The sequence below is a fragment of the Schistocerca gregaria genome, chromosome 2 (assembly GCF_023897955.1).
Source record: "Schistocerca gregaria isolate iqSchGreg1 chromosome 2, iqSchGreg1.2, whole genome shotgun sequence".
NCBI classification, from domain to species: domain Eukaryota; kingdom Metazoa; phylum Arthropoda; class Insecta; order Orthoptera; family Acrididae; genus Schistocerca; species Schistocerca gregaria.
In genome coordinates, this window is record NC_064921.1 from 509,889,458 (window position 1) to 509,915,067 (window position 25,610).

At 40.4% G+C, this 25,610-nt stretch overlaps 1 protein-coding gene across 2 annotated transcripts in view; it reads right to left on the reverse strand.

The window, feature by feature from the left end:
• Positions 1 to 22,902: 22,902 nt before the first annotated feature.
• LOC126329181 (voltage-dependent anion-selective channel-like) overlaps positions 22,903 to 25,610 on the reverse strand; it is a 60,208-nt gene continuing 57,500 nt past the window's right edge. For both annotated transcript variants that reach the window (XM_049996131.1, XM_049996133.1), the window contains exons 6-7: positions 25,189 to 25,397; positions 22,903 to 23,376 (exon numbers count right to left, since the gene is read on the reverse strand). In XM_049996131.1, the coding sequence (XP_049852088.1) occupies positions 23,285 to 23,376; positions 25,189 to 25,397 (301 nt within the window). In that variant the 3' untranslated portion in view covers positions 22,903 to 23,284. The remainder of the gene's footprint in view (positions 23,377 to 25,188; positions 25,398 to 25,610) is intronic.

Genomic DNA, 25,610 nt, shown 5'->3' on the forward strand with positions numbered 1-25,610 from the left:
CCTCTAGCCATCCCTGTTTAGCCATTTTGCACTTCCTGTCTTTCTCCTTTTTGCCTGCTTCATTTACTGCATTTTTATATTTTCTCCTTTCATTGATTACATTCAATATCTCTTCTGTTATCCAAGGATTTCTATTAGCCCTCGTCTTTTTACCTACTTGATCCTCTGCTACCTTCACTATTTCGTCTCTCAAAGCTACCCCATTCTTCTTCTACAGTATTTCTTTCACCTATTCTTGTCAATTGTTCCCTAATGCTCTCTACAACCACTGGTTCTTTCAGCTTATCCAGGTCCCATCTCCTTAAATTCCCACCTTTTTGCAGTTTTCAGTTTTAATCTGCAGCTCATAACCAATAGATTGTGGTCAGAGTCCGCATCTGCCCCTGGAAATGTCTTAAAATTTAAAACCTGGTTCCTGAGTCTCTGACATACCATATATAATCTATCTGAAACCTTCTAGTGTTTCTAGGGTTCTTCCATGTATACAACCTTCTTTCATGATTCTTGAATCAAGTGTTAGCTATGATTAAGTTATGCTCTGTGCAAAATTCTACCAGGCGGCTTCCTCTTTCATTTCTCTCCCCCAATCCATATTCACCTACTACGTTTCCTTCTCTCCCTTTACCTACTATCGAATTTCAGCCACCCATGACTATTGAAATCCATCTCCCTTCACTATCTGAATAATTTCTTTTATCTCATCATACATTTCATCAATCTCTTCTTCATCTGTGGAGCTAGTTGGCATATAAACTTGTACTACTGTGGTAGGCGTGGGCTTCATATCTGTCTTGCCCACAATAGTGCGTTCACTATACTGTTTGTAGTAGCTTACCCGCATTCCTATTCATTATTAAACCTACTCCCACATTACCCCTATTGGATTTTATATTTATAACCCAGTATTCACCTGACAAGAAGTCTTGTTCCTCCTGCCACCGAACTTCACTAATTCCCATTATACCTAACTTTAACCTATCCATTTCCCTTTTTAAATTTTCTAACCTACCTGCCCGATTAAGGGATCCGACATTCCACACTCCGATCCGTAGAACTCCAGTTTTCTTTCTCCTGATAACAACGTCCTGATGAGTAGCAGGTATTTGTGGAGTTTAAAAATAATGAAGTTCCAGAGTTATTTGTAAATGATGTTGACAAGACAGGTAAGGTAACTGACATACATGATGATGTAAGTGAGAGTCATGAAATATCAGTCCAGTCAGAATAGCTTTTCATTAACGTCATGCACTGTGGTGATCCAAACAGTGAAAGTGAGCCTGGAGAATCAAGGTGAAAACTTTTTGAAGTTTGTTTGGGACCAGCTTGATGATAACATAGATAAATGTGCATTCTCGATTAAGTTAGTTGTGGTTAGCCAGAATTTGTATCCAAATTGGTGGAACGAAGTGCAAGAGGATCTAAGCAGGAAATGTAATTTCCCAGTAATATTTTATGTTCCTCCAGTAACAAATGATGTTAATTGTGGCATGGAATCCATTCATTGTGTTCAATCTTTACCTGACAACATGAGTGACCAAAGTAATGCTACAATACCTGTATAGCTCATAAATCCTCATGAAGACGATGTGGATGGAGCATTGATGAAAATGAAAGTGATCTTTTGCATAAAGTGTCTGACAACAGAGAGGATGATTCAGATTTTGGTTGGCCTTACATTGAAATTAAGATTAATCTGTGGGAAGGTAAAGGTTTGATTGATACAGGTAGCCCAATTGGTGGTAAAGCTGAACAATTTAGAGACAAGATCAAGTATAGTAAGAATTTTGTGAAAATGCCCATTGTAGGTGTAAAGATAAGAGGAGCTACATGTAAGCAAAGCAAATCAGTAAAATCTCAGTTACTTTTAATATAGAAGACAAAACTTTGAACATGGATGCTTTGTAATCTCTAGTCTGGAAGATAATATACACTATGTTTGCAGGTTCATGTGACTGTTTTGTTTGTAAGGAATGTAGTTTGTAAGATGACGTGATTTCTAAAGTTAACTGAGTTAAAATCTATGTCACTCTACATTTACAGATTCATATGATATAATTACAGGGTGTTTCAAAAATGATCGGTATATTTGAAACGGCAATACAAACTGAACGAGCAACGATAGAAATACACCATTTCTTGCAATATGCTTGGGACAACAGTACATTTTCAGGCAGACAAACTTTCGAAATTACAGTAGTTACAATTGTCAACAACAGATGGCGCTGCGCTCTGGGAAACTCTATTGTACGATATTTTCCACACATCCACCATGCGTAGCAATAATATAGCGTAGTCTCTGAATGAAATTACCCGAAACCTTTGACAACGTGTCTGGCGGAATGGCTTCACATGCAGATGAGATGTACTGCTTCAGCTGTTCAATTGTTTCTGGATTCTGGCGGTACACCTGGTCTTCCAAGTGTCCCCACAGAAAGAAGTCACAGGGGTTCATGTCTGGCGAATAGGGAGGCCAATCCACGCCGCCTCCTGTATGTTTCGGATAGCCCAAAGCAATCACACGATCATCGAAATACTCATTCAGGAAATTAAAGACGTCGGCCGTGCGATGTGGCCGGGCACCATCTTGCATAAACCACGAGGTGTTCGCAGTGTCTTCTAAGGCAGTTTGTACCGCCACAAATTCACGAAGAATGTCCAGATAGCGTGATGCAGTAATCGTTTCAGATCTGAAAAATGGGCCAATGATTCCTTTGGAAGAAATGGCGGCCCAGACCAGTACTTTTTGAGGATGCAGGGACGATGGGACTGCAACATGGGGCTTTTCGGTTCCCCATATGCGCCAGTTCTGTTTATTGACGAAGCCGTCCAGGTAAAAATAAGATTCGTCAGTAAACCAAATGCTGCCCACATGCATATCGCCATCATCAATCCTGTGCACTATATCGTTAGCGAATGTCTCTAGTGCAGCAATGGTAGCGGCGCTGAGGGGTTGCCGAGTTTGAATTTTGTATGGACAGAGGTGTAAACTCTGGCGCATGAGACGATACGTGGACATTGGCGTCATTTGGACCGCAGCTGCAACACGGCAAACGGAAACTCGAGGCCGCTGTTGGATCACCTGCTGCACTAGCTGCGTGTTGCCCTCTGCGGTTGCCGTACGCGGTCACCCTACCTTTCCAGCACGTTCATCCGTCACATTCCCAGTCCGTTGAAATTTTTCAAACAGATCCTTTATTGTATCGCTTTTCGGTCCTTTGGTTACATTAAACCTCCGTTGAAAACTTCGTCTTGTTGCAACAACACTGTGTTCTGGGCGGTGGAATTCCAACACCAGAAAAATCCTCTGTTCTACGGAATAAACCATGTTGTCCACAGCACACTTGCACGTTGTGAACAGCACATGCTTACAGCAGAAAGACGACGTACAGAATGGCGCACCCACAGACTGCGTTGTCTTCTATATCTTTCACATCTCTTGCAGCGCCATCTGTTGTTGAAAATTGTAACTACTGTAATTACGAAAGTTTGTACACCTGAAAACGTACTGTTGTACCAAGCATATGGCAACAAACGGTGTATTTCTATCGCTGCTCCTTTAGTTTTTATTGCCATTTCAAATATACCGGTCATTTTTGAAACACCCTGTTTGTTTTGTATTAGATTTGTGATTTAGAATTTGATACATTCCAAGATAGTCAATGAGTAGGTCCTTCTACAATTTTGAAATGGGCTATGCCATTAAATATGCAGTAATAAATTTTCATATCTTGTACTATAAAAATTAGGAATAATATCTTATTATATCTGTATCACCTTACTAGTTCACTTTTCGTTGCATTACACTCTGTTTATTAAAGTTTCACACACAAACACTGTAATGTTTATTTATTTTTTCAATATAAATAGGTAGTGCGTATGCCATGTGATGTGAGGGAACTATTCAACAGATTACTTATTACACAATCCAGTGTTGCAGGATTTGATTTGAATGCTAGACTGAAAGTTACCTATCTATTGGAACGTGTGATAAGAAACCTAGGGAGGAAACAAAGATGTGGATGGATCCACTCCCCTTCTCCCACTGCTGTATGGCCGAACCCTTGCTGGCCCAGTAGTATCTGTCAGCTACATCAGTGTTGTGACCTGAAATTTACACTCCTGGAAATTGAAATAAGAGCACCGTGAATTCATTGTCCCGGGAAGGGGAAACTTTATTGACACCTTCCTGGGGTCAGATACATCACATGATCACACTGACAGAACCACAGGCACATAGACACAGGCAACAGAGCATGCACAATGTCAGCACTAGTACAGTGTATATCCACCTTTCGCAGCAACGCAGGCTGCTATTCTCCCATGGAGACGATCGTAGAGATGCTGGATGTAGTCCTGTGGAACGGCTTGCCATGTCATTTCCACCTGGCGCCTCAGTTGGACCAGCGTTCGTGCTGGACGTGCAGACCGTTGAGACGACGCTTCATCCAGTCCCAAACATGCTCAATGGGGGACATATCCGGAGATCTTGCTGGCCAGGGTAGTTGACTTACACCTTCTAGAGCACGTTGGGTGGCACGGGATACATGCGGACGTGCATTGTCCTGTTGGAACAGCAAGTTCCCTAGCCCGTCTAGGAATGGTAGAACGATGGGTTCGATGACGGTTTGGATGTACCGTGCACTATTCAGTGTCCCCTCGACGATCACCAGAGGTGTACGGCCAGTGTAGGAGATCGCTCCCCACACCATTATGCCGGGTGTTGGCCCTGTGTGCCTCGGTCGTATGCAGTCCTGATTGTGGCGCTCACCTGCACGGCGCCAAACACGCATACGACCATCATTGGCACCAAGGCAGAAGCGACTCATCGCTGAAGATGACACGTCTCCATTCGTCCCTCCATTCACGCCTGTTGCGACACCACTGGAGGCGGGCTGCACGATGTTGGGGCGTGAGCGGAAGACGGTCTAACGGTGTGCGGGACCGTAGCCCAGCTTCATGGAGACGGTTGCGAATGGTCCTCGCCGATACCCCAGGAGCAACAGTGTCCCTAATTTGCTGGGAAGTGGCGGCGCGGTCCCCTACGGCACTGCGTAGGATCCTACGGTCTTGGCGTGCATCCGTGCGTCGCTGCGGTCCGGTCCCAGGTCGACGGTCACGTGCACCTTCCGCCCAGCACTGGCGACAACATCGATGTACTGTGGAGGCCTCACGCCCCACGTGTTGAGCAATTCGGCGGTACATCCACCCGGTCTCCCGCATGCCCACTATACGCCCTTGCTCAAAGTCCGTCAACTGCACATACGTTTCACGTCCACGCTGTTGCGGCATGCTACCAGTGTTAAAGACTGTGATGGAGCTCCGTATGCCACGGCAAACTGGCTGACACTGCCGGCGGCGGTGCACAAATGCTGCGCAGCTAGCGCCATTCGACGGCCAACACCGCGGTTCCTGGTGTGTCCGCTGTGCCGTGCGTGTGATCATTGCTTGTACAGCCCTCTCGCAGTGTCCGGAGCAAGTATGGTGGGTCTGACACACCGGTGTCAATGTGTTCTTTTTTTCCATTTCCAGGAGTGTATAAATTGTTAACCAAGAAATTATTCTACATGAAGACTTCATAGAAGTATTTGTTTAGAAAAACAGTTACTGCTATGGACAGTGTTAATTTACATCAATGCATGTTTTCTCACTTAAGGGGATAAACTTCCAAAAATATTATGTAACTTGAAATCAGCATGTAATTTTTATCAATTTGAAAGTAAATCTTCTAGGTGTCTACGTTCATAGGTTTGTTTTTATGAACAATTAGCAAATAGTGTGGAAGATGTTTACGAGTCTAGAAAGTATAACAAGATTTATACATTTCTGACTTCACCTTGGTGGTGTGTACCCAGTGTGGTTTGGATTCATGGGTCAGTCCCCACAAGCTTAGGCCCAAATATTTTGTCCTTTCATGAGACACCATATCCTTAAATAATGTTTATGTGGCCAATTTATTTTGTTATATTCGTACTGTGATTGAGTATATTCTTCTGGTCTGCACCCTTCGTGAATTTTTTGAGTCAGCTCACTCGTCCTACACTTAAGCTCTGATTTTTTTCTCTTTTGAAGATGTGACATATAGGCGTAAACTTGCAATTTGTAATTCTAGTAATTTACATTTTGTCTACTTATTTCTATAGTTTAGTGTTGTTTTAACTTTGTGTTATTTGTCTTGTGACAGAATGTTCCAATATTTGAAAATATGAATTCCATGTCCTAATATATGTACAAATCATGACTTGTCTTGCAGATAATTTACCTAATGTTTTCTGTAATACGGTGTGTATTAGATACTTCTATACATCTATTCTATCTTTAGGCATCGTTTTGGATAATGCCTGGTAAACCACATAGGTCACAAAATAATGTAAAAATATTGTGAGAGGATATTGAAAACTTACATCCCTTTCCCTCAACAGGAGTAGTTGATACCAGAACTATTTTTTTTGAATTTTAGATAGACCAGTATTATCTAAGCTGTTTCTCTAAAAAAAAAAAAAATTTCGTATGATTTTATAAAAATGGTTCAAATGGCTCTGAGCACTATGGGATTTAACATCTGTGGTCATCAGTCCCCTAGAACTTAGAACTACTTAAACCTAACTAACCTAAGGACATCACACACATCCATGCCTGAGGCAGGATTCGAACCTGCGACCGTAGTAGTCGCGCAGTTCCGGACTGAGCGCCTGAACCGCTAGACCACCGCGGCTGGCATGATTTTATACACAGTGTTATATTTCAGCTAAAATTTATGGTGTGAAATTCTTTTTTGTTATAATTGATACATACTAGCCCTGAATGTACAGTTAAGTTTTTTGGAAACATTTAAAATATTTGGCAGACTTAAAATTTCAGTTATTAATTACGCAATCTGGTAATGTTTATTTCTAGATTCATTTATAAAATACACTATTAGAAATTTATACATCAAGAATAATTGTAAACCCTTTCCAGTAATGTTATTTCTGCGGAGTGAGGTGGTGGTGGTGGTGGTGGTGGTGGTGGTGGTGGTGGTGGTGGTGGTGGTGGTGGTGGTGGTGGTGGTGGGCAAGCCTGTGACATGACCGGAGTTTAGACGAACAATGTAATTTCAGCTATGTCACTGTGATATTGTGAAATTTGGCATAAACAAATGTAAAAAGAAACAGTCTGCACAGACGATCTTCAGATATGTTTACATCGATTGGAACATCATAACCTAAAATGTGAAAATTTCAGCTTCAAGAAGCAGACCTTTTATCAAGAACCGGCACCAACTACATGAGAAAGCGTAAAAATTTCATTGTTAATATTATTCCTCTTGAATCTTATGGCAAGAACCATATGTCCTCTCCTGTCTACTCCACCTCCACTGAGAAACATGAGCAACACTGAAAACAGGACCTTAAAGCACTCTGACCATGGTGTGGAGATAAACAAAAAACAAAAACAAGTGCACCACACTAGAGTAATCTTTCTCTGTCACACCGTCACTGCTGAGGGAATCCATCCATGACCTGCCATTACTAGAGACCTACCGTGATCTGCAATAATCCCTCAGGCAGGTAGATTTTTTCTGGTGCCATGTTCCTCAGACAACTTCTCTCCAGTCCCCATTGATAGATGCCTTGGTGGGCAATAAAACGCAGTGGTCCAACATGATCCACTTGTTTGATGCCCTCAGAACAAATACATGTAAATCATTGACACCATTCTTCAACAACACTCACATGATATGACCCAACACCTCCATTTTTCTCAAAGAAACACGCTTGTTCTCAACGCAAGTGGTCAGCATTTAAGTGGGAACTCTTTTTTGATCTATGAGGCTGTGCAATACATCCACTAGACCATTTAAGGATGTGAAGTCAGGATCGACACCGAAACTGCTCATAGATGCACTCCGCAACTCTGCCAATGACGTTTCCTCATGGTATTTGTCATATGGACCTCATTAGTCAATACACAGACGTCTCCAACATTAGGGGACTCATAATGTTGCCACCTATTACGTGCCGTGTGTGCACACTAGTTGTTCTCCCATAGACTTGGATAAACTAGCGCACCTGCAGATGGATGATGTACACCCTCAAAATCTGCAGTAACACATTACCTCTGCATTGGCAGTGGAATACTGCTGCCTTTCCAGCTCTTCACGGCCAGTGCTATGTGATATCTTTGTGGGTACTCTCCGTCCCCAGGTCCCAGCCTTCTGACACATCCTTGCTTCACCTTGCCATCATAAAGTTAGTAGTCATGCTCAACCCCCACTAGGGTGATCCAAAAAATCCAGGACGGTTCTTTCATGTACACACCAACTTTGTCGATCCTCTTCCCCTTTCAAGTTTTAATTACTTACCATCAGTCATCATGCAGATGGGTGGAGACCAAATCTCCCAATCCAGTCACACTAGTCTATGCAATTATAGGGCTCTCCAGCTTCTGTTATCCCTGTTCTATCATGACAATTACAGTTACTCCTTTTTGCAAGGTCACATGCCCTATGTGATTTTAACAAATTCCACATGAGTGCATACCGTGCCCAGAGCAAGTGACTGGTTGAGCATTGACACCACACAGTTAAAGCAGCTGTCTTGTTGCACAAACTTTGCCTTTGATATTTATATTTCCTGCTGAATATGTCAAAGACTCCCAGCTCCTTTACCCTGCTAAGCTTCCCACCTTAGTTGAGTACATCCACGTGCACATTGCCAACATCTGCACTCTGCCTCTGTGCACTTACACTGTACTATGAGTGTTTGTATGTAAAGACAAAGAAAATTGAATTTGTTTTCTCAGAGATGACACAGTTGTGGCAGCATTAAAACCTCCTTATTCCGGCCTGTTTAGGTTCCTTTGACACATGAATAACACTTCAGATGTTTGCCTCAACATGGAACAACAGACCATATCGCTTAACAGAGTTAAACCTGCTTGGACCTTTGACAAGGACCCTGTGTTGGTATTTGAATCTGAGATATGATCCATGGACATGCTTTCCTCTGTGTGCACTGACCAATTGTCTTCGAAGTTCACCTCTCACAGTGTATCCACTGATACCAGTGTTTCATGTGATGACTCCCTGCTGGACGACATGCTCTCTTCTTTTCCAAGCTTCTCCATGTATGCTCATCGATTTAGCAACTGCCCACATCTCTCTTCTCTGCTGCATGATGACAACACCACAACTCCTGTTGAGAACAATCGCCTCTATAATTGTCCCTCTTACTGCACACCCCCTCTCTACAGTGTGGAACCAAATGATTCCCCCTTTCTCGAGCAGGCTGACCTACTCGTTATCCTCATGTCTATGGGACTTCATCATCTCTGGGATCCATGACTTGACACATCTTCCGGCTTCAAGAAATGATCTAGTTGTGTCTCCCTCACAGGCCTGCTATGACATGACTGGTCATGCACTGTTGCACATTGTCTCACCTGCCACACCACCCTTCGACTGCAGTCCCAGCCCTTCATTTACTTCCCTGTGTTCCACAGTGCCAGAAGGATAGGGAGTTCTGTAGCAACTATTAAGAGTCTGTCTAAAGTGTTGTGAAATCAATGCTATCATCTTTCACTCAGTCTCTTTTCTCTTGCTGTTGTGACTATTAGTGAATTACAACTCTGTATCAGAGTATCTTAATAGATAGATTTCACTACATAATGTGTTTGTGTGTCATAATACATATATAATATAATATAATGCCTCCTTTCCACAAACACACTAGCACTGATGCAAGTGTAAAATTCAGTCTACTGGAAGAACTCCAACAATGTAGACTCGGATGGTATGGTCATGCGAAGCAGGTGAAAGAAATGAGGATAGGCATGAAATTCCTTGAAATGACTTTAAATGGGGAACAACAGGTTTGAGGGCCAAGGAGATGATGGATACATATAGTTAATGACAGCGACAAAAGTGGTTCACGAGAGAAGAGCTCTACAAGATTTAGAAGAGGCCTATTGCCAGCATCCAGTAAACTGGAGATTGAACCATTTTGTAACTTGTTTTGTAAGTGGACAATCTGTTTATGCCACAAGCCTACAATGCAAGTGAAACTTGCTTATTCTCTAAACTCATCGCGACAATACACGAGCTAACAGCAATAAAAAGTACAAATGTGTCCCAATCTATATTCAGGGTGTTTCAAAAATACTTTTACTGACTTTTCATTGGGTTTCCTACACCAAAGCAAGGGGAAAGAAGCAAGTATACATGTTCTCTAAAATGCAGACATTAAGAGCTATGAACACATGTTCAATAGAAACTGTGTGTTCCACAGTAGCTACAAGGAACAAGTAGTGCTCATAGCTGTGTTTACCACACTATTATTCACTGACTGGTTCACAAACAACTTCATCCCTGAAGTTTAGGTTTTTAAAGTTTAAAAATTCCAACTTGAAGTTAAAATTCGATCCTGAAGATATGGAAGTGTTATTGATATTCGACAATGCTCCTTTTAAGTAGGCTAGTACATGGAGTGAAGTTGAAACTATGATCCTTCAAAATGAATAGCTTAATCTTGTGCAACAAAGAAGCAGTGTTTGATCATTAAAGAACAGAAGACTCAATTGGGAATGTTTGCCACTGGCTCACTAAAGGTAAAGAATCTGACAACCAAATCCTGACATTCCCAGCAAATAAGTGGAAGTCAATGACATCAGTGAATGTACAAGTAAGGATATGGAAAATTTGGACACACCACCTGACAGCAATCCTTATCTCTCCACTCACAGTAAAGAGATACAAGAACAAACATAAATTTCTTCCTAAAGCCATTAACAGACCAACGATGAAAATAACATGGCATCAACATCTAGTGGTAATGCCTCTGGCTGTTGTGAAACATATCGTCATAGATCCACAAGACAGCAGCAAATGACTGGTGAAGTATGTACCATTATACAGTAAATGTAGCTTACAAATTTCCTCTACAGTGCACACTTTCAATTTTTAAAGACATACAGCAATGTTCAATCTTGAACAAAGGGGGAGGGGGGCAGCTTCTGTACTTCAACAATACAGATAGCTGTATCATAAGTGGGTTTATCTGTTGAAAGGTCAGACTAATCCATGGTTCTTGAAGAGGGGTAACAGTCTGGATGAGTGACTCATCTGTTTTAACATTAGCCAATATGACCTCCTGCTGTGACTGCAGACAACTGAAAGCTAGAGGAAAATACAGCCATTATATTTCCAGAGGACATGCAGCTCTTTGTGGCTTAATAACAACAACCTGTAAAGTAAAATAGTCTCCCTTTGCATGTCTTTGCTGGGTCTACTCAGAAGAACATTGCCATTAGGAAAAACAAAACAAGCATGCTACAGGTTGTGGGGTGGAAAGTTATGTACTTTAATTGGAGAGGCAGGTTAGAGACTTCATTCCATCATGGATTTTCCTTTTTAATGACAATATTATGGAAAGGACAGTTGCCAAACACCATATTGTGGAGATGTTGAGTTGCAGATAGGGGGGAGGGGGGGGGGGGGAAGGACTGTCAGACAAAGCTTTTGACAAACAGGTAGAGAGAAAATTTGTTTCTTTTTAATTCTGATGAAGGCAAATTTGGCCAAAGGTCTTTGTTGTGCCTATCTGAGATTCAGCATCTCCACTGTCAGGGAGTAGTAAGTATCCTTTTCATAATATTGTCAGGCTTGAAAAAGGATTATGGATAGGTTTGAAGTTAGATTTAGTGAGACTCGATGAAGTGCAATGGCAGCAGAACAGGACTTGTGAATAGGTAAATGAAAAGTTATATGTCAAATTAAATAGGGCAGGAGTAGGCCTAATGTTTAAGGAAACAGGAATGCTGGTAAATGATTAAACAGCATAGTGAACACATTATAGCCAAAACAGATACAAAACCAGCACCAACTACTGCAGTACAAATTTATATGCAGACTCATCCTACAGATGAAGAGAGAGAATGTGTGATAAGATAAAGGAAACTATTCACACAGTTAAAGGAGACGAAAATTTAATTGGTATGGGTGGCTGGAATTTTATTATAAACAAAAATTAAAATGAAAATAGGGGGGAGGACTGTGGGAAAGGAATGACAGAGGAAGGTGCCTGGTAGAATTTTGCATTGAGTGTAAGTTAATTATTGCTAGCATTTAACACGAAAATTTAAATTTGAAGACCAGAATTATTCGACATCCAATAATACTTCCATTCTACAAAATATTCTGTAAAATTTTAAGGAACACCATTAAAATGTCCACTGAGATGCAAGACCCAACAAAGTAACAATGCACACCACAACTAGACAATTTACAACGCACTCTAACATTTAAGCTAAACGAATATTGTGACAAGTCACAAGTTGCGATTATTTTGAACAATCACTTTGTAAATGTAGCAGCAACAACAGGATTACATGATTCTGTTGAAGCAAGGAAACACATTAAAAACGTCTTTCCACAAAACGTGCAGGAGATCCTGGGTAGTCACTACCAATGGGTGTTGAAGATAGCACCAGTCGACAGCCTGAACACTATTCAAGGAGTCTGTGCTAATCACTAATGATTCACCAGTGCAAAAACAAAAGCGGCTGAGGGCTTGAGCAATAGCCACTGATGATTCAGCTGGGAGTGTAGTTCACAGCATCTTTGAAATGTATAGGCAAAACTGGTCCGTCCATCAAGCATAGTCATCAGTGTATATAATGCTCCAGCCCAGGAACAGGCAGTGAGAAACCAAAGGGTCTTTTGGTTTCAAGGAGAGGTCGAACAGGTGCAAGGATGGGGTATACACCATAGGGGCACATGCGATTTCTCCCTGACAAGAGGCAACAACAGGGAAAGATGGAGTTCAGAGCAGATGCCATGTATACAGACTACGCTCTGACTCCAGACCTTGGTCTCTGTTGTGAGAGAGAGAACATGGTAGTTTGAATGCTCAGAGAAACTGCAAATCTTTACTGCATAATTTCAAAATAGTGTTTAGTGCCTGCTTGTATGGGATATCTACCAGCCTCCATGAGTGGGCTGTTCTCAGGACTGGTTTAAAAAGGCACCTGTGTTTTAATCAGACCCAATAATGGTGTATCAGGTCAAACATTTGCAATGCTGGGCCATATGCCAGGCTCCTGTAATCAAGGTTGCCACAGAATCAGAGTTTTGAAGAGCAGCAAAAAAATGAAGAGCACAATACACCCCAGCTGGTGTTACTAGAGACAACAAGCAGTATGAAGGTACGGCCAGCTGGCAAAGATGTGAAAACTACATAAACTGGGTGTCAAAGATAAGTTCCAAAAATGATAATCTTCTGCCACAATGAGAATTTGATCACTGAGGTAGAGTTCTGGTTGGTTATCAACAGTACGATGGCGACCAAAGTGCAAAACGTCTTGATGGCAGGAAACTGGGAGCTACGAGTGAAAGCCCAGAACTGCAGTCAGTGTTCAGCAACACCCACAATTGAGGAGCAATAGTAGATTCAAAAGTCATAAGCATACATGAATGGTGATACTGTAGGCCCCACAGCAGCACCAAGATTGTAGATACCCACTAAAAAAGTGAGCACACTCAAGAGCACAGCCCTGTGGAAGCAGATTTTCTTGTACACATGGAGGAAAGTATGACAAGATAAGGAAAAAACAGGGATAACCATGAAGACCCTCCTATAGATGGTAACAATGATGTGGTAACACCATATGCTGTCATAAGTCCTAAGAAAGTCAAAGAAGACAATCATAAAATGGTGATATCAGGCAAAAGCTGACCAATAGCAGACTCTAGGCAGACCAAATTGTCAGCAGTAGAATGTCCTTGGCAGAAAAGCCCTGGGATGGGGCCAAAAGAGCCCAAGACTCGACCAACACAGCCAACAGCTCACCACATATTACAAGCAACTTGCAGAGTGCATTAGTGAGGGTAATTGGAAGATAGCTGTGCATCTCAAAGGGGTGTTTACCTGGTTTCAGTACTGGGGTGGTCATACTTTCTCACCACTGAGATAGGAACTCACTTGTTGATCCAGATACGGTTAAAAATTGCAAGGATGTGACACTGGCAACCCACTGATTGAGTATATGACTGGATGCTGGCTGGTACTGGAGCAGTGCCTGGGCAAAGGGCTAGGGCACCGACGAATGCCCATTCATCGAACAGAACATTACAAGAATCAAGGTGACATTACACAGTTACTCTACCCGCTGTACAAGGGCACTATATGCAGAGGCTCAAGTGTAATGAAAAGCAAAATATCAAGCAACAGCATCTGTATCAGTGTAAGTGCAGATAACAGGAACACCTGTGGGGTACTGGTATCCAGAGAAGCATTGAATCTTCACCCAAACCTGCGGAGGTGGTTTATGTGGGTCAATGGTAGCAATGTATTGCTCCCAGCATTCTTGTTTGTTGTTTTATGAAGTGCCAGCCCTGGTCCACAAGCCATTTAAATGCAATGAGGCACTCCAACAGGTATCACTTATGGCTTGGAGAGCCCAGCTGTGGGCTCTTATCGTTAAGGCAATTTTGGAGGTCCAGAGCCATTTAAATGCAATGAGGTCCTCGATTGATGGGTATCATTTACAGCTTGGAGAGCCTGCCTACAAACTAATGGCTAAGGCGATTTTGGAGGTCCACCGAAGTATTGTCTTCCGACAGGGTGATCCCAAGAGAGTATCGCTTAGCCAGGTGCCGAAGAAAGACTGCGTCGATACCTCCATTTGATGGAGTGCGAAGGGCAACAGCATTCCCGTTAGCTTTGTAGAGAGCCCATATGAGTGGATGCCCATGCAAGGGACACTGAGGGGCAGTCAAAATGATCACTGTTGCAGAGGCGTCTTGCACTCTCCAGTGGATGGATGGGAGAAGACCTGGGCTGCAAATGGAAAGACTAATGGCTGATTAAGAACCATGTGCCACACTGTAGAGTATGAGAACACCAGTATGCAAGAGGAAAAGACTGAGCCCTGCGAGCAAGTTTTTGACACCCTCATTGCGGCCACTGATCTTAATTCCACTCCACGAAAAGTTGGGGGCATTGAATCACCCAATATTTGAAAGGGTGGGGGGTGAAAACAGTGCAGACTATGCAGCCTGCAAAACTTCGTTATCAGGAGGAAGACATGCATTACAGATGGTAAATTCCAGAGATGTCTTCACATGAACATCCAGTCTCCAAAGTCATACTGAGAGCCATGTGTGTTCTAGATACAGTTCAGAACATACTCTCAACCACCACCCTATGCACTCTCATAGTCAGCGTAATTCCGTAATTCTTCAAATAGCCCCAATAGGATGGAGTTCCACATTGCTGGAAAACATATTTCCTGGAGGGCAGTGCAAATAACAGGGGAAACAGACAAGATGTCATAGCTCAGCCAAATGGCAGAAAAAACTGCTGGCTCATGCTGTCAGTATCCTGATGAATTGTGAGGGTAATCAAGGAGGTACCTCACACCTCAGGGCCACCTGACGAGTCTGTTTTTTTAATATATATATACCAAAGATTCCAAGACTTACCAAGCAGGAAAGCGCCAGTAGATAGGCACAATAAATAACACACACCCACACACACACACACACACACACACACACACCCACACCCCCACACCCCCACACCCACACCCACACCCACACCCCCTGACCTTCTCAGGCAATGTTTATCTTTAAATGCCTAGACGAAGGCTCCAGTATCTAATCTGTTATCTCCTGGTACCCACAAAATGCAACAGATAAAATGCACAACTTGTCACTCCAAATTAACACACAACTCATCAGTCTAAAATGAGCTCTCAATGGAAAATGATACCCTAACCATATTCAGAGTTTTATGGAAGTGGTTGCCGTAGGAATGTCAGCAACTTGTTGGAGGCAAGCAACACCAGTGAATGAGCAGGGGAGGCTATTTTAAACAGAATGGAACTACTTTTAATTCTTGAAATGCCCACCCCCGGTAGCTGACTGGTCAGCGCAACAGAATGTTAATCTTAAGGGCCCGGGTTCGATTTCTGGCTGGGCCAGACATTTTCTCTGCTCCGGGACTGGGTGTTGTGTTGACCTAATCATCATTTCATCCCCGTTGCTGAAGTGGCGTCAAATCAAAAGACTTGCGAACGGTCTACCCAACAAGAGGCCCTAGTCACACGACATTTACATTAATTTTTTAATTCTTGGAAAAGCTGCCATTTCCCCAAACCTGACCTTGAGGTGTTAAATGAAGAGCAATGGTTTTATAGTCAAACTGGAATCCCTGTCCTCCTAGAAATTTTCAGAAGTTGTTCTAACTTAATGTGTAATATTGTTAATAATATATGAGTGCCTCACTGGTACAGGGAATTTTTCTGGGAGGTGTAAAATATGCAATAGTTAAACCTTTCAGAAGAAATGTGACGACAAAGACTTCAACAATTATTGTCCAGTTTCTTTACTGACCTCTTTTTCCAAAATATTTGAAAATGTAATTTACTGAAGCTTAGTCTTACATTTAAGTAGAAAACAAATTACTTAGAACACCACAGTCTGGGTTCTAGAAGGGTTGCTCAACTCACCATGCATTACAAACCTTAGGACACTGACAGATGCATACTTAGTTGAGTACGTTTCACCCCCAGACCAGACCAGGCACATGGCATTAAGTTTGAGGGTCTGCTGGGGTCGGAGGCAGCCACACTGCAGTCAACATGTTATTTAGTAAAATCACCAGTTGGTATTTTGTGATCTTTCCAAGGTGTTTCTGCACACCATGTTACTCTTAGAAAACTTATGGAATCAACCACTTCACATTCAAGTAACACTGAGCAATTCAAACAATGTTGGAAAGAGAAAATTTTAATGAGTGGAGAGGAAGCACAAAGGGAGTGCAATAGGCCAACAACTAATCATTATGTGAGTGAATGACCTTCCATTTAACATTCAATGAGCAGAATTGGTATACTCTGTAAATAATACTAGTGCTAGAATAACTCCCACTACAAAGCAACAGGAGAGAATGTTTTTTGGAGTTTTATTATTAAATGGTTCTCTGAAAAATGGACTCTCCCTTGATTTTTGAGAAAAAGTACCAGTCAGTTCTGTAGTAGCACACAGAGCAGCTTGTAAGTTGTGGGTGTACACAATGGTGAAAATGAACTGGAAGAAGCATATTACTGAACTTCTCAATAATTGAGCTACTTTTGTGTCTCACACAATTGCTAATCTTGGAAACAAACAAATCAACCTCATGATACATTTCCATTTAATACTGTCGCACTGAGTAATTTTTTGGAGTAACTCATCACAGTGTCAACTGCAAACATTATTCTTAATGTGTGTTCAAGGCAGTTCTGCACTACAACCATACCATAACACACATTCACTACCAAAATTAATCATAAATAATTCATCACAATTTAATAAGAACAGTGATGTGCATTTCCAAAAAGACAATAGGAAAAAATACCTTTGTTACCCATTGCTGAAGCTGTCAATGGTTTAGAAAAGGAGTTATATATGCAGCAACAAAAGTCTGATGTCTGCCAAACAGAAAAATAATTTTTAAATATTCTTTTTTCTTCTGTACAACTTTTCCATAGATGAATTTTTATTTACAACTGGCATCCTATAACATGTTAACCAAGCCATTCCCATTAGAGACTCAAATGGCCTATGGAATATGTAACAAACATTTAGTTTAAGAATCTTGACAGACTATTGCGTGTGTGGAACAGAGCTGTAGACACCAAGCTTCCAAGGTGATTCTACAAGACATCCCAGGAGAAATGGTCAGCATTCACGGATATGACAGGAACAATCATGTGAAACAGAACATATCTAGTAAATTTATTAGAGATAAGCATTTTTTTCTGCAGAAGAGGTGTTTCAGATTAAGTGCTCTTACCTTGTACAGTATATATCTTATTAGAGCCCATATTTACAATTTTATGGCTCTGAATGACTGTTCCCATCATATTACGGAATACTTTTTTTTCCCTCTTCTCTCCTGGGACACCCTGTATAATGGTAAGCCAGATTTCAAAACCACATTTTAAACTTTTAACACATTTCCAGGGGAGGGCAGATATGGACTGACTAATTTACTTGTCAGGAACAGCATATTAAAACTGCAGAAATTGCAAAAAGGTAGGAATTTAGTAAGGTAAGGCTTGAATAAACTTAACAAGAGTAAGTGCATAGTTTTAAAGACAGCATCAGGCAACAACTGAAACAGGGAAAGGAATAGAACAAAAGATGAACTGATGGCTCAGGGACAATAGTGAAGATGGTACATCATACAAGCAGAAAAACAAGGCCTAGTAGAAATCGCTAAATGATACAAGAGATACTGAATTTAATTGATGAAAGTAGAAAACATAAAAATGCCACAAATTAATGGGAATACAGATATTTAAAAATGAGTGAAAGGAAATTTACAATGGTTAGGCAGGAACATCTACAGGACAAATGCAAGGCTGTAAAAGCATGCATGACTACATGAATGATAGGTGCTGCCTTTAAAAGGATTAAAGAGGTTTTTGGCGAGACAAGAAGCAGCTATGCGAATATCACGAGCTTTGATGGGGAACCAGTACACAGAAAGGACAGGTAAGCTGAAATGAATACACAAGAATCTATGGGTGCGACGTCAGTTCTTGGCCTGCCTATGAAATACTTTTCCTAGGTAATAACAGTTTAGCATCCAATAGTACATTTCTTTGTGGGGTTACAAGCCAAATTATCCATTAAAATATTTTTTTGTTTTATGTATTGGAGTTTGATGTGTACAAGACTTCCACATTTTGAAAAGTGGATAAAGAGAGCAAGTGTATGGTAATCCAATACCTGCAGAACAAGAGCATGAGTACACAGCAGATCCATAATGACCATAGAATGATTATCTCACACACCCTAGGCAATGGTGGAAGAGTAAAATGTGCTATATACGTAATTGAAACAAATAAAATGACACGAGCCAAAAGAAAGCCACAGGGGAATGTGACTGGATGAACACTTACATGGCTGAGCCAGTCTTTTTTTTGAAAATGTGGTACAAATCACAAAACCTTGAAACTCTAACCACATTAGTTTGAACTTCATTTAAAATAGAAGGCAAATTTGTTGGCAAATCCACCTATGCCTGTGGGTCAGAAAATAAAACACAGTAACAAAATGTGACACAGTGATCTGTACGCTATGTGCACCACGCAGGGTCCTCTTGCCGGAGCAAGAAGCAATGCATCATAGGGCTGTGCCCTATGCAAAGACGACCTCATCCTGATGATCTGACAAAGAATGTACATCGTAGCTGGGTTGTGCACTTTTTTTAGATGGGGCTTCTTATATGTCATTTCCAGCCATTCATCATCCCATTGACGTAAGACACTGTATCTAAGAAGCAAGGTGACAGCATGCATGGGGTGGTACATCATGCTAACCAAGCATCGCCACATGCCTCCTCTGCTGCTACATCTGCTCTTTCATTCCCTGCAATACCCATGTGTCCTGGCACCCAGCAAAAAGACACTTCCTTAGGTGAGGATCAGATGGGGGTACATGATACTGCAATAAGAATCTGAAAGAGCACTGAAAGATTTAACTGGGAACAAGGCCACAGGAGTTCTTGACATTCACTCAGAATTTCTGAGATTCTTGAGAGTCAGCCATGACCCAACTGCTTCACCTGTCGTGCATGGTATATGAGGGGGAAATACTGCCGGACTTTCAGAAGACAGTAATGATTCCAATTCCAAAGAAAGCAGGTGCAAATACTATTGAACAATGAATTGCAAAATACTGACATGAACTATTTATGGGAGAATGAACTGGTAGCACCCCACCTCGGAGAGGATTAATTTGAGTTCTGAAGAAATGTAGGAACACACAGAGCAATACAAACTATCTGCAGATTACATAAACCTTTTGACTAGGTCGACTGGTCTATATCCCTTGAATTTATGAAGCTAGCAGGAATAAAATGCAGAGTGTGAATAGTTTTCTACAATTTGTACAGAAACCAATCTGAAATTTTAAGCATCTAAGGATGTGAATGGGAAGTGGTCAGTAAGGAGGGAAAGAGACAGGGTTGTAGCCAATTCCCATGCCATCCAATCTGTACACTGCCCAAGCAGTCATGAATACTGAGAAGAAATTTGGAAATAGAATTAAAATTCTGGGAGGAAAAAAAAAAAAAAAAATACAAACTGAGGTTTGCTGTAGGATTTAAATTTTGTCAGATGGCAAAGAAACTGGATGAGTAGTTGAATGGAAGGGACAGAGGTTATAAGACGAACAAGTGAAATAGAGGTAGTGGAATATAGGTGAATTAAATCAAGTGATGCTAAGGTAATTATATTAAGAAATAAGGCACACAAAGTACTGGATGAGTTTACTGCCTGGGACAGAAAAATAACTGAATGGCCAAAGTAGAAAAGATATAGAAGTCATACTAGTATAAGTAAGAAAATCATTTCCAAGAAATCAAAACTTGTTAACACCTAACATAAAAGCACGTTTTAAGAAGTCTTTTCTGAAGCCATTTGTAATGAGGGTAGCTTTGTACAGATATGAAACATGGACAATAACTGGTCCAGACAAGAAAAGAATACACTTTTGAAACGAGATGCTATAGAAGACTGCAAATCAGATGGATAGACTAAATAACTGATGAGATACTGAACTGAAGATAAAAATTACGGCACTACTTGACTTAAAGAAGGGGCAGCTGACAGGACCTATTCTGAGGCAACTGGTCAAATTGGTAATGAATGAGTCACGTGTACAGTAGTTATGGGAGATCCAGGCATGAATAAGTAAGGAGGTTTAAGTAGATGTAGGTAGCAGCAGTTGTTCAGAAATGAGGTGAGTACAGGTTTGGCTGATGTGGAGAACATTAAACCAGTCTTCAGACTGAAGATGACAGAACTTAGTACTGAATATATACAGCAGTGTATTATATAAAGCATGCTTTAAGTAATCTTTGAACTAATGCAGCCCTGGAACTAATTGTGCAGTCCTTATTTTTGTTGTGGTGTCATTACATTAATTACTTTCAAATGAAATATATTTCACATATTATAGTTCAGAAACACTGATTAATCCAAGCATTATCCCCACTGTCCACCGTGGGACAATCTCGCCTGGTAGTGTTCAGAGCATGTGGCATGGTACAGAAAGTGTAAATGGAGCACACAAATGGGGGTATCAATCTACCGAGAGTGAGGACTGAAAATGGCGAAATCCACTGACATAAGTGATAACAAAAGGTACAATGTTGCAGCCCAAAGAGTGGGAACAAGAATTTTTGAAATTGTATAGCACATGCTACTCTTGTGATCTACAGAAAGGGTTTGACGGAAAGTGAAATCGGATCTTCAAGCAGGATAACTGAAAGACAGAATCATGCTACAGTGGAAGTATGACAGTGAACTCCTGTTTATATCTGCCACCAAAATCTACTTATATGAAGACAATGGAACTATGAACTATTGGACAACAGTTCCACTACAAAAAACCACCAGTCCATAATTTACAGCAATTGCTCTATGTGCGTGTAACACCTGATGCCACTTACCTCCAGAGGCCTGTCAAGTCTTTGTTGAATACACTGTCATGATCCAAGGATCTTTCGCCACTTCTGGTTTCATGCATTGGAAACGATTGGACTTTTTAGCAATATTATTTAGAAAATGAAAAGAGCAACACTTACAACCTATTGTGGAGTACCAATATTGGAACATTAGAACTGATTTAGTATTTAGAATAGGAGTCAAACAATTCACGGGAATGACCTAAAATAAAAACTAATATTTACTGTTCAAGAAATTTCAGTTAACAACCACTGGTCTTTAACTATTATTTCAGTCACTGATAGTGTTAAACTCTTACTTTGCAAGATGGTCTCTCAGTAAATAGTTATTCCATTATGTCAGTACCTACAGTTATCTGGAATTAAACATTTGTTGAAATTATCACAATACAAATAGTAACAATAATACATATGTTTACTGGGTGAACTTTGCAATGCTGCACTGTAATATACACACAAGCAAATTGCCACTTTGTGTAATGGCTAATGAGAGCGACCGTAAAGGCATTTTTCTCACTTAAAATCACTGTCATCAAGCACCACACACAGTGTCAATTTTCTTTGCGCAAATATTACTTCAGTACGTTTTACAGTGACCCAGGCTCCTCAACATCACCTATACCTTCGTAACCAGCAAATTATTTAGGATGCCAACAGTATTAAGGAATTCTTGCACTTGCAGCATTAAAGTGAAAAGTTTGCAAACTAACATTTTTTAACACCAGAAATATGAAAATGACATACTTGCTACAGTTTTAATGCTGACTGTTCGTAATACAGCTCAACACCACATGAAGCAGCTGCCACAATTTTTGCATTTATGCCTGATAAATTGCCAACTTTCTATTCAAAATGTTGATGACTAAAATAAGCTACTTTCACTGACCGTTTAATACATAGCTAAAATTAGGTCGCCATTTTGGTGTTTCAACTGCCCCCCCCCCCCACACACACTGTCAACAAAATTGTTTTAATGTACAAATATCTTCTTGACAGTGCCAACTTTCATTGTTCAGCTGACACCTCTTGAAGGTTTTCCATGTGCTACAACTGACTCTTGAAGAATGGCAAAGATCCTATAGTTCAGACCTGATGTTTTTAAGTAAAAAGCTTTTATTCTACTGAAGTGGACATCCACCTTTATTCTTAAACAATTATCTACAAAATTCATTTCTATGACCTCCAACACAACATGTACAAATTGCATTACACAGGCAAAAGTCTTTTTGGGAAACTATACTCCACACTGCTATTAATTAAGCAAGATGCTAAAATGAAATGTGCAAATTTCAATATGAAAAGCACCAATTTACCGTGTGAAGCAGATGTTTCAAAATAATACTAAGGTCTTGTGGATAAAATTTGTGAATATGGGTAGAATAAATCCAGGTTTACACACTGTCAGTTCATTGCACCTTCAAAAATGGTTTCATTTTGTAATTTACAAATGTGAGGCTTGAAGAAAATTTCAGCACTTATACTGTACAGTAGTTCTTATACAATTGTGTTTTAATTCAGCCAACAATACAGTAAATACATAGGTGTCTCCAATAGTGACATCTAAAATATTAACATCCTCAAGTTTGGTTTCACCATGCTGTATAATTATTCAAAGGATCACGAAGCACAATTTTGTGCTGCTAGCTGTAAAAATAAATAATGCTGGTAAAATGTGAACAAAGTCTGGGCACATATTCCATGTGCAGTCCATTCCATCACCGGCATACTTCTACCAATAACACTTTTCTTCAAGCTTCACCATGTTATCACTGTACTTTGTGACACTTCTAGGCCTCCATCTCGAGAGCTACACCTATCTTGTGTCCACCCTGGTTGAAATTCTTGCCATCAATTAGCGCTGACAAACTAACCGTAATACCTGGATGCAAGAAAATTGGTTACACACAATATACGAACACTCATTTACATAACAATTTAACTACATATTTCGAACAATGGAAAATTCAGGATGGAATGTAACAATATTAGAGAAGGAAAGTTGCTTCTCACCGTATAGCAGATATGCAGAGTCCTGATATGCACAACAAAAAGATTCACACAATTATAGCTTTCGGCCATTAAAGCCTTTGTCAACAATAGACACACAAACACGTGCACGCACGCAAAGTAGTGCTTGTGTGAGTGTGCACACGAGTGCGAGCGTGTTTGTTTTGACAAAGGCCGTAACGGCTCAAAGCTATAATTGTGTGAATATTTTTGTTGTGCCTATGTGACTCAGCATATCCACTATATGGTGAGTAGCAACTTTCCTTCTCTAATATTGTTACAACTACATATTTCCTAGTTACAAACAATAAAAATTTGATATGCAGTTAAGTAAAAACCAACACAAATTTCATATCTGGAAAACACAACAAACTCAGAGCTAACATTAAATATCACTGCATTAAATTCTTACATTCATTTACAAAATTGTAACCACCTAGCCAAATTCAGAAATTTCTCAGCTTCCATGGCTCATTGCACTGTATGATTGCAGCGATGTGACAACAACTGTTTACTGTTATGTCACTGACATCCATCAAATGTTCGTCTAACCCCTGTGCGAACTAGTGCCCAATTTGTAAGCACTAGTGTAATCCAGGGGTGCAAGCAATTTGCACAAAAAATTTGCACTCTGCATTCTGTTAGACATGTGTACACTTTTCATAAATTTATTGTAGGGTTTACTGTATTAAATACTTTTCTCATGAGCCCATCACCCTTATTTAATCAATCAGGTCTTCATGAAAGAAAAGCACTCGTCTGTATTCACTATGAAAGCACTTTTTAAGTTACATCAGAATGTTTCTCTGAAAAGCTGTGCACACAGTTAACACTTTGTATGAACTACAATAGCTTTCATATTAGGCAAACAACTGAACTACCCAGCTGTGGCGAGGAAATTAAAGATTCTACACCAAATGTAAGATGTAATCAAATGAAGTTTTCCAATATATTTTCCTGCTACACCATTCTGCCTGTCAGTATGTACAAGTCCACTCTCAAACTGTTGCTGCGTATTCACCCTGAACTGTTATAAAGTTGCCAGGTATGGAAGTTAACATTTCTTACAATCCTGAATAAAATTTCATATACATCGTTTTTACCACAATATGAACCAGCAGTAAGTTTCATAGCTGCCACAAGTCTCCCAATTCTGGGCAAGAGTGCACAGCAGTGGTGACACAGCCAATAAGAGCTACAATTTGTTGCACTTTTACATGTTAAAGAGACAAAATTACAGTACAGAGAAGATTCTACAAGTTGAAACAAACATGTATTTCACAGCAGAAGGTACAACTCAGCATTTCACCACTTTGCTTTGCTTCTCCAAAGGAAATGTCATCTTTACAGTACCATCCACTTCTCACTGTATTTGTTTATTTCAATTCACACTCCACCTTCCTAAAATTTATTATTTTTATCAGAAATTATCATTATCATCCTAAATTTTCCTCATTTCCAAACTAACCAAGAAGAAATTCCTATGAAGCTTGTAATCTTACGCAACTCTCAGTTTCTTAAAGTATGCTAATGCCTGGAATGATCATCCTGCCTTATTTTGTTTAGCTTCATTTAGATCGGCCTTAATTTCATTGACATGACAAGCAGCCCCCCCCCCCCCCCAAATGAACACACAAATATTAGTCATTGTTACTTTCAAAAACGAGGCAATTTTAACACTTACCTTCACGGATTTTCTGTGAGTAACCTATCCCTATCTGGCTGGCATTGTTAACTTTTGCTCTAATAGAGGATTCTCTGTCAATAGAATATTTGCATCCAATTCCAAAATTGGTTTCATTTGTGCCTGCAAACCATGCTAGTTGGGCTCCCGCTTCTAGCTGGGAGTTCACTTTCTGATAAATCGATCCACCAAATTCCTGCCCATCATTCCTGTAAATTGAAGATGCTTTAAAATGTTACAATGCATTCCAAGAGCTTTTTTTCACAATGTGCTTACTACTACATACAACAAATATTTCAACTGTTCAGGGAAGTAAACCACAATGCCTATGATGTGACTACCAGTAAGCCAAAGAATTGTTTGAATGTTCCAAAAAATGACAATCCAATCAACACAGCAGCATGCTTTCCCATAGCATTTTT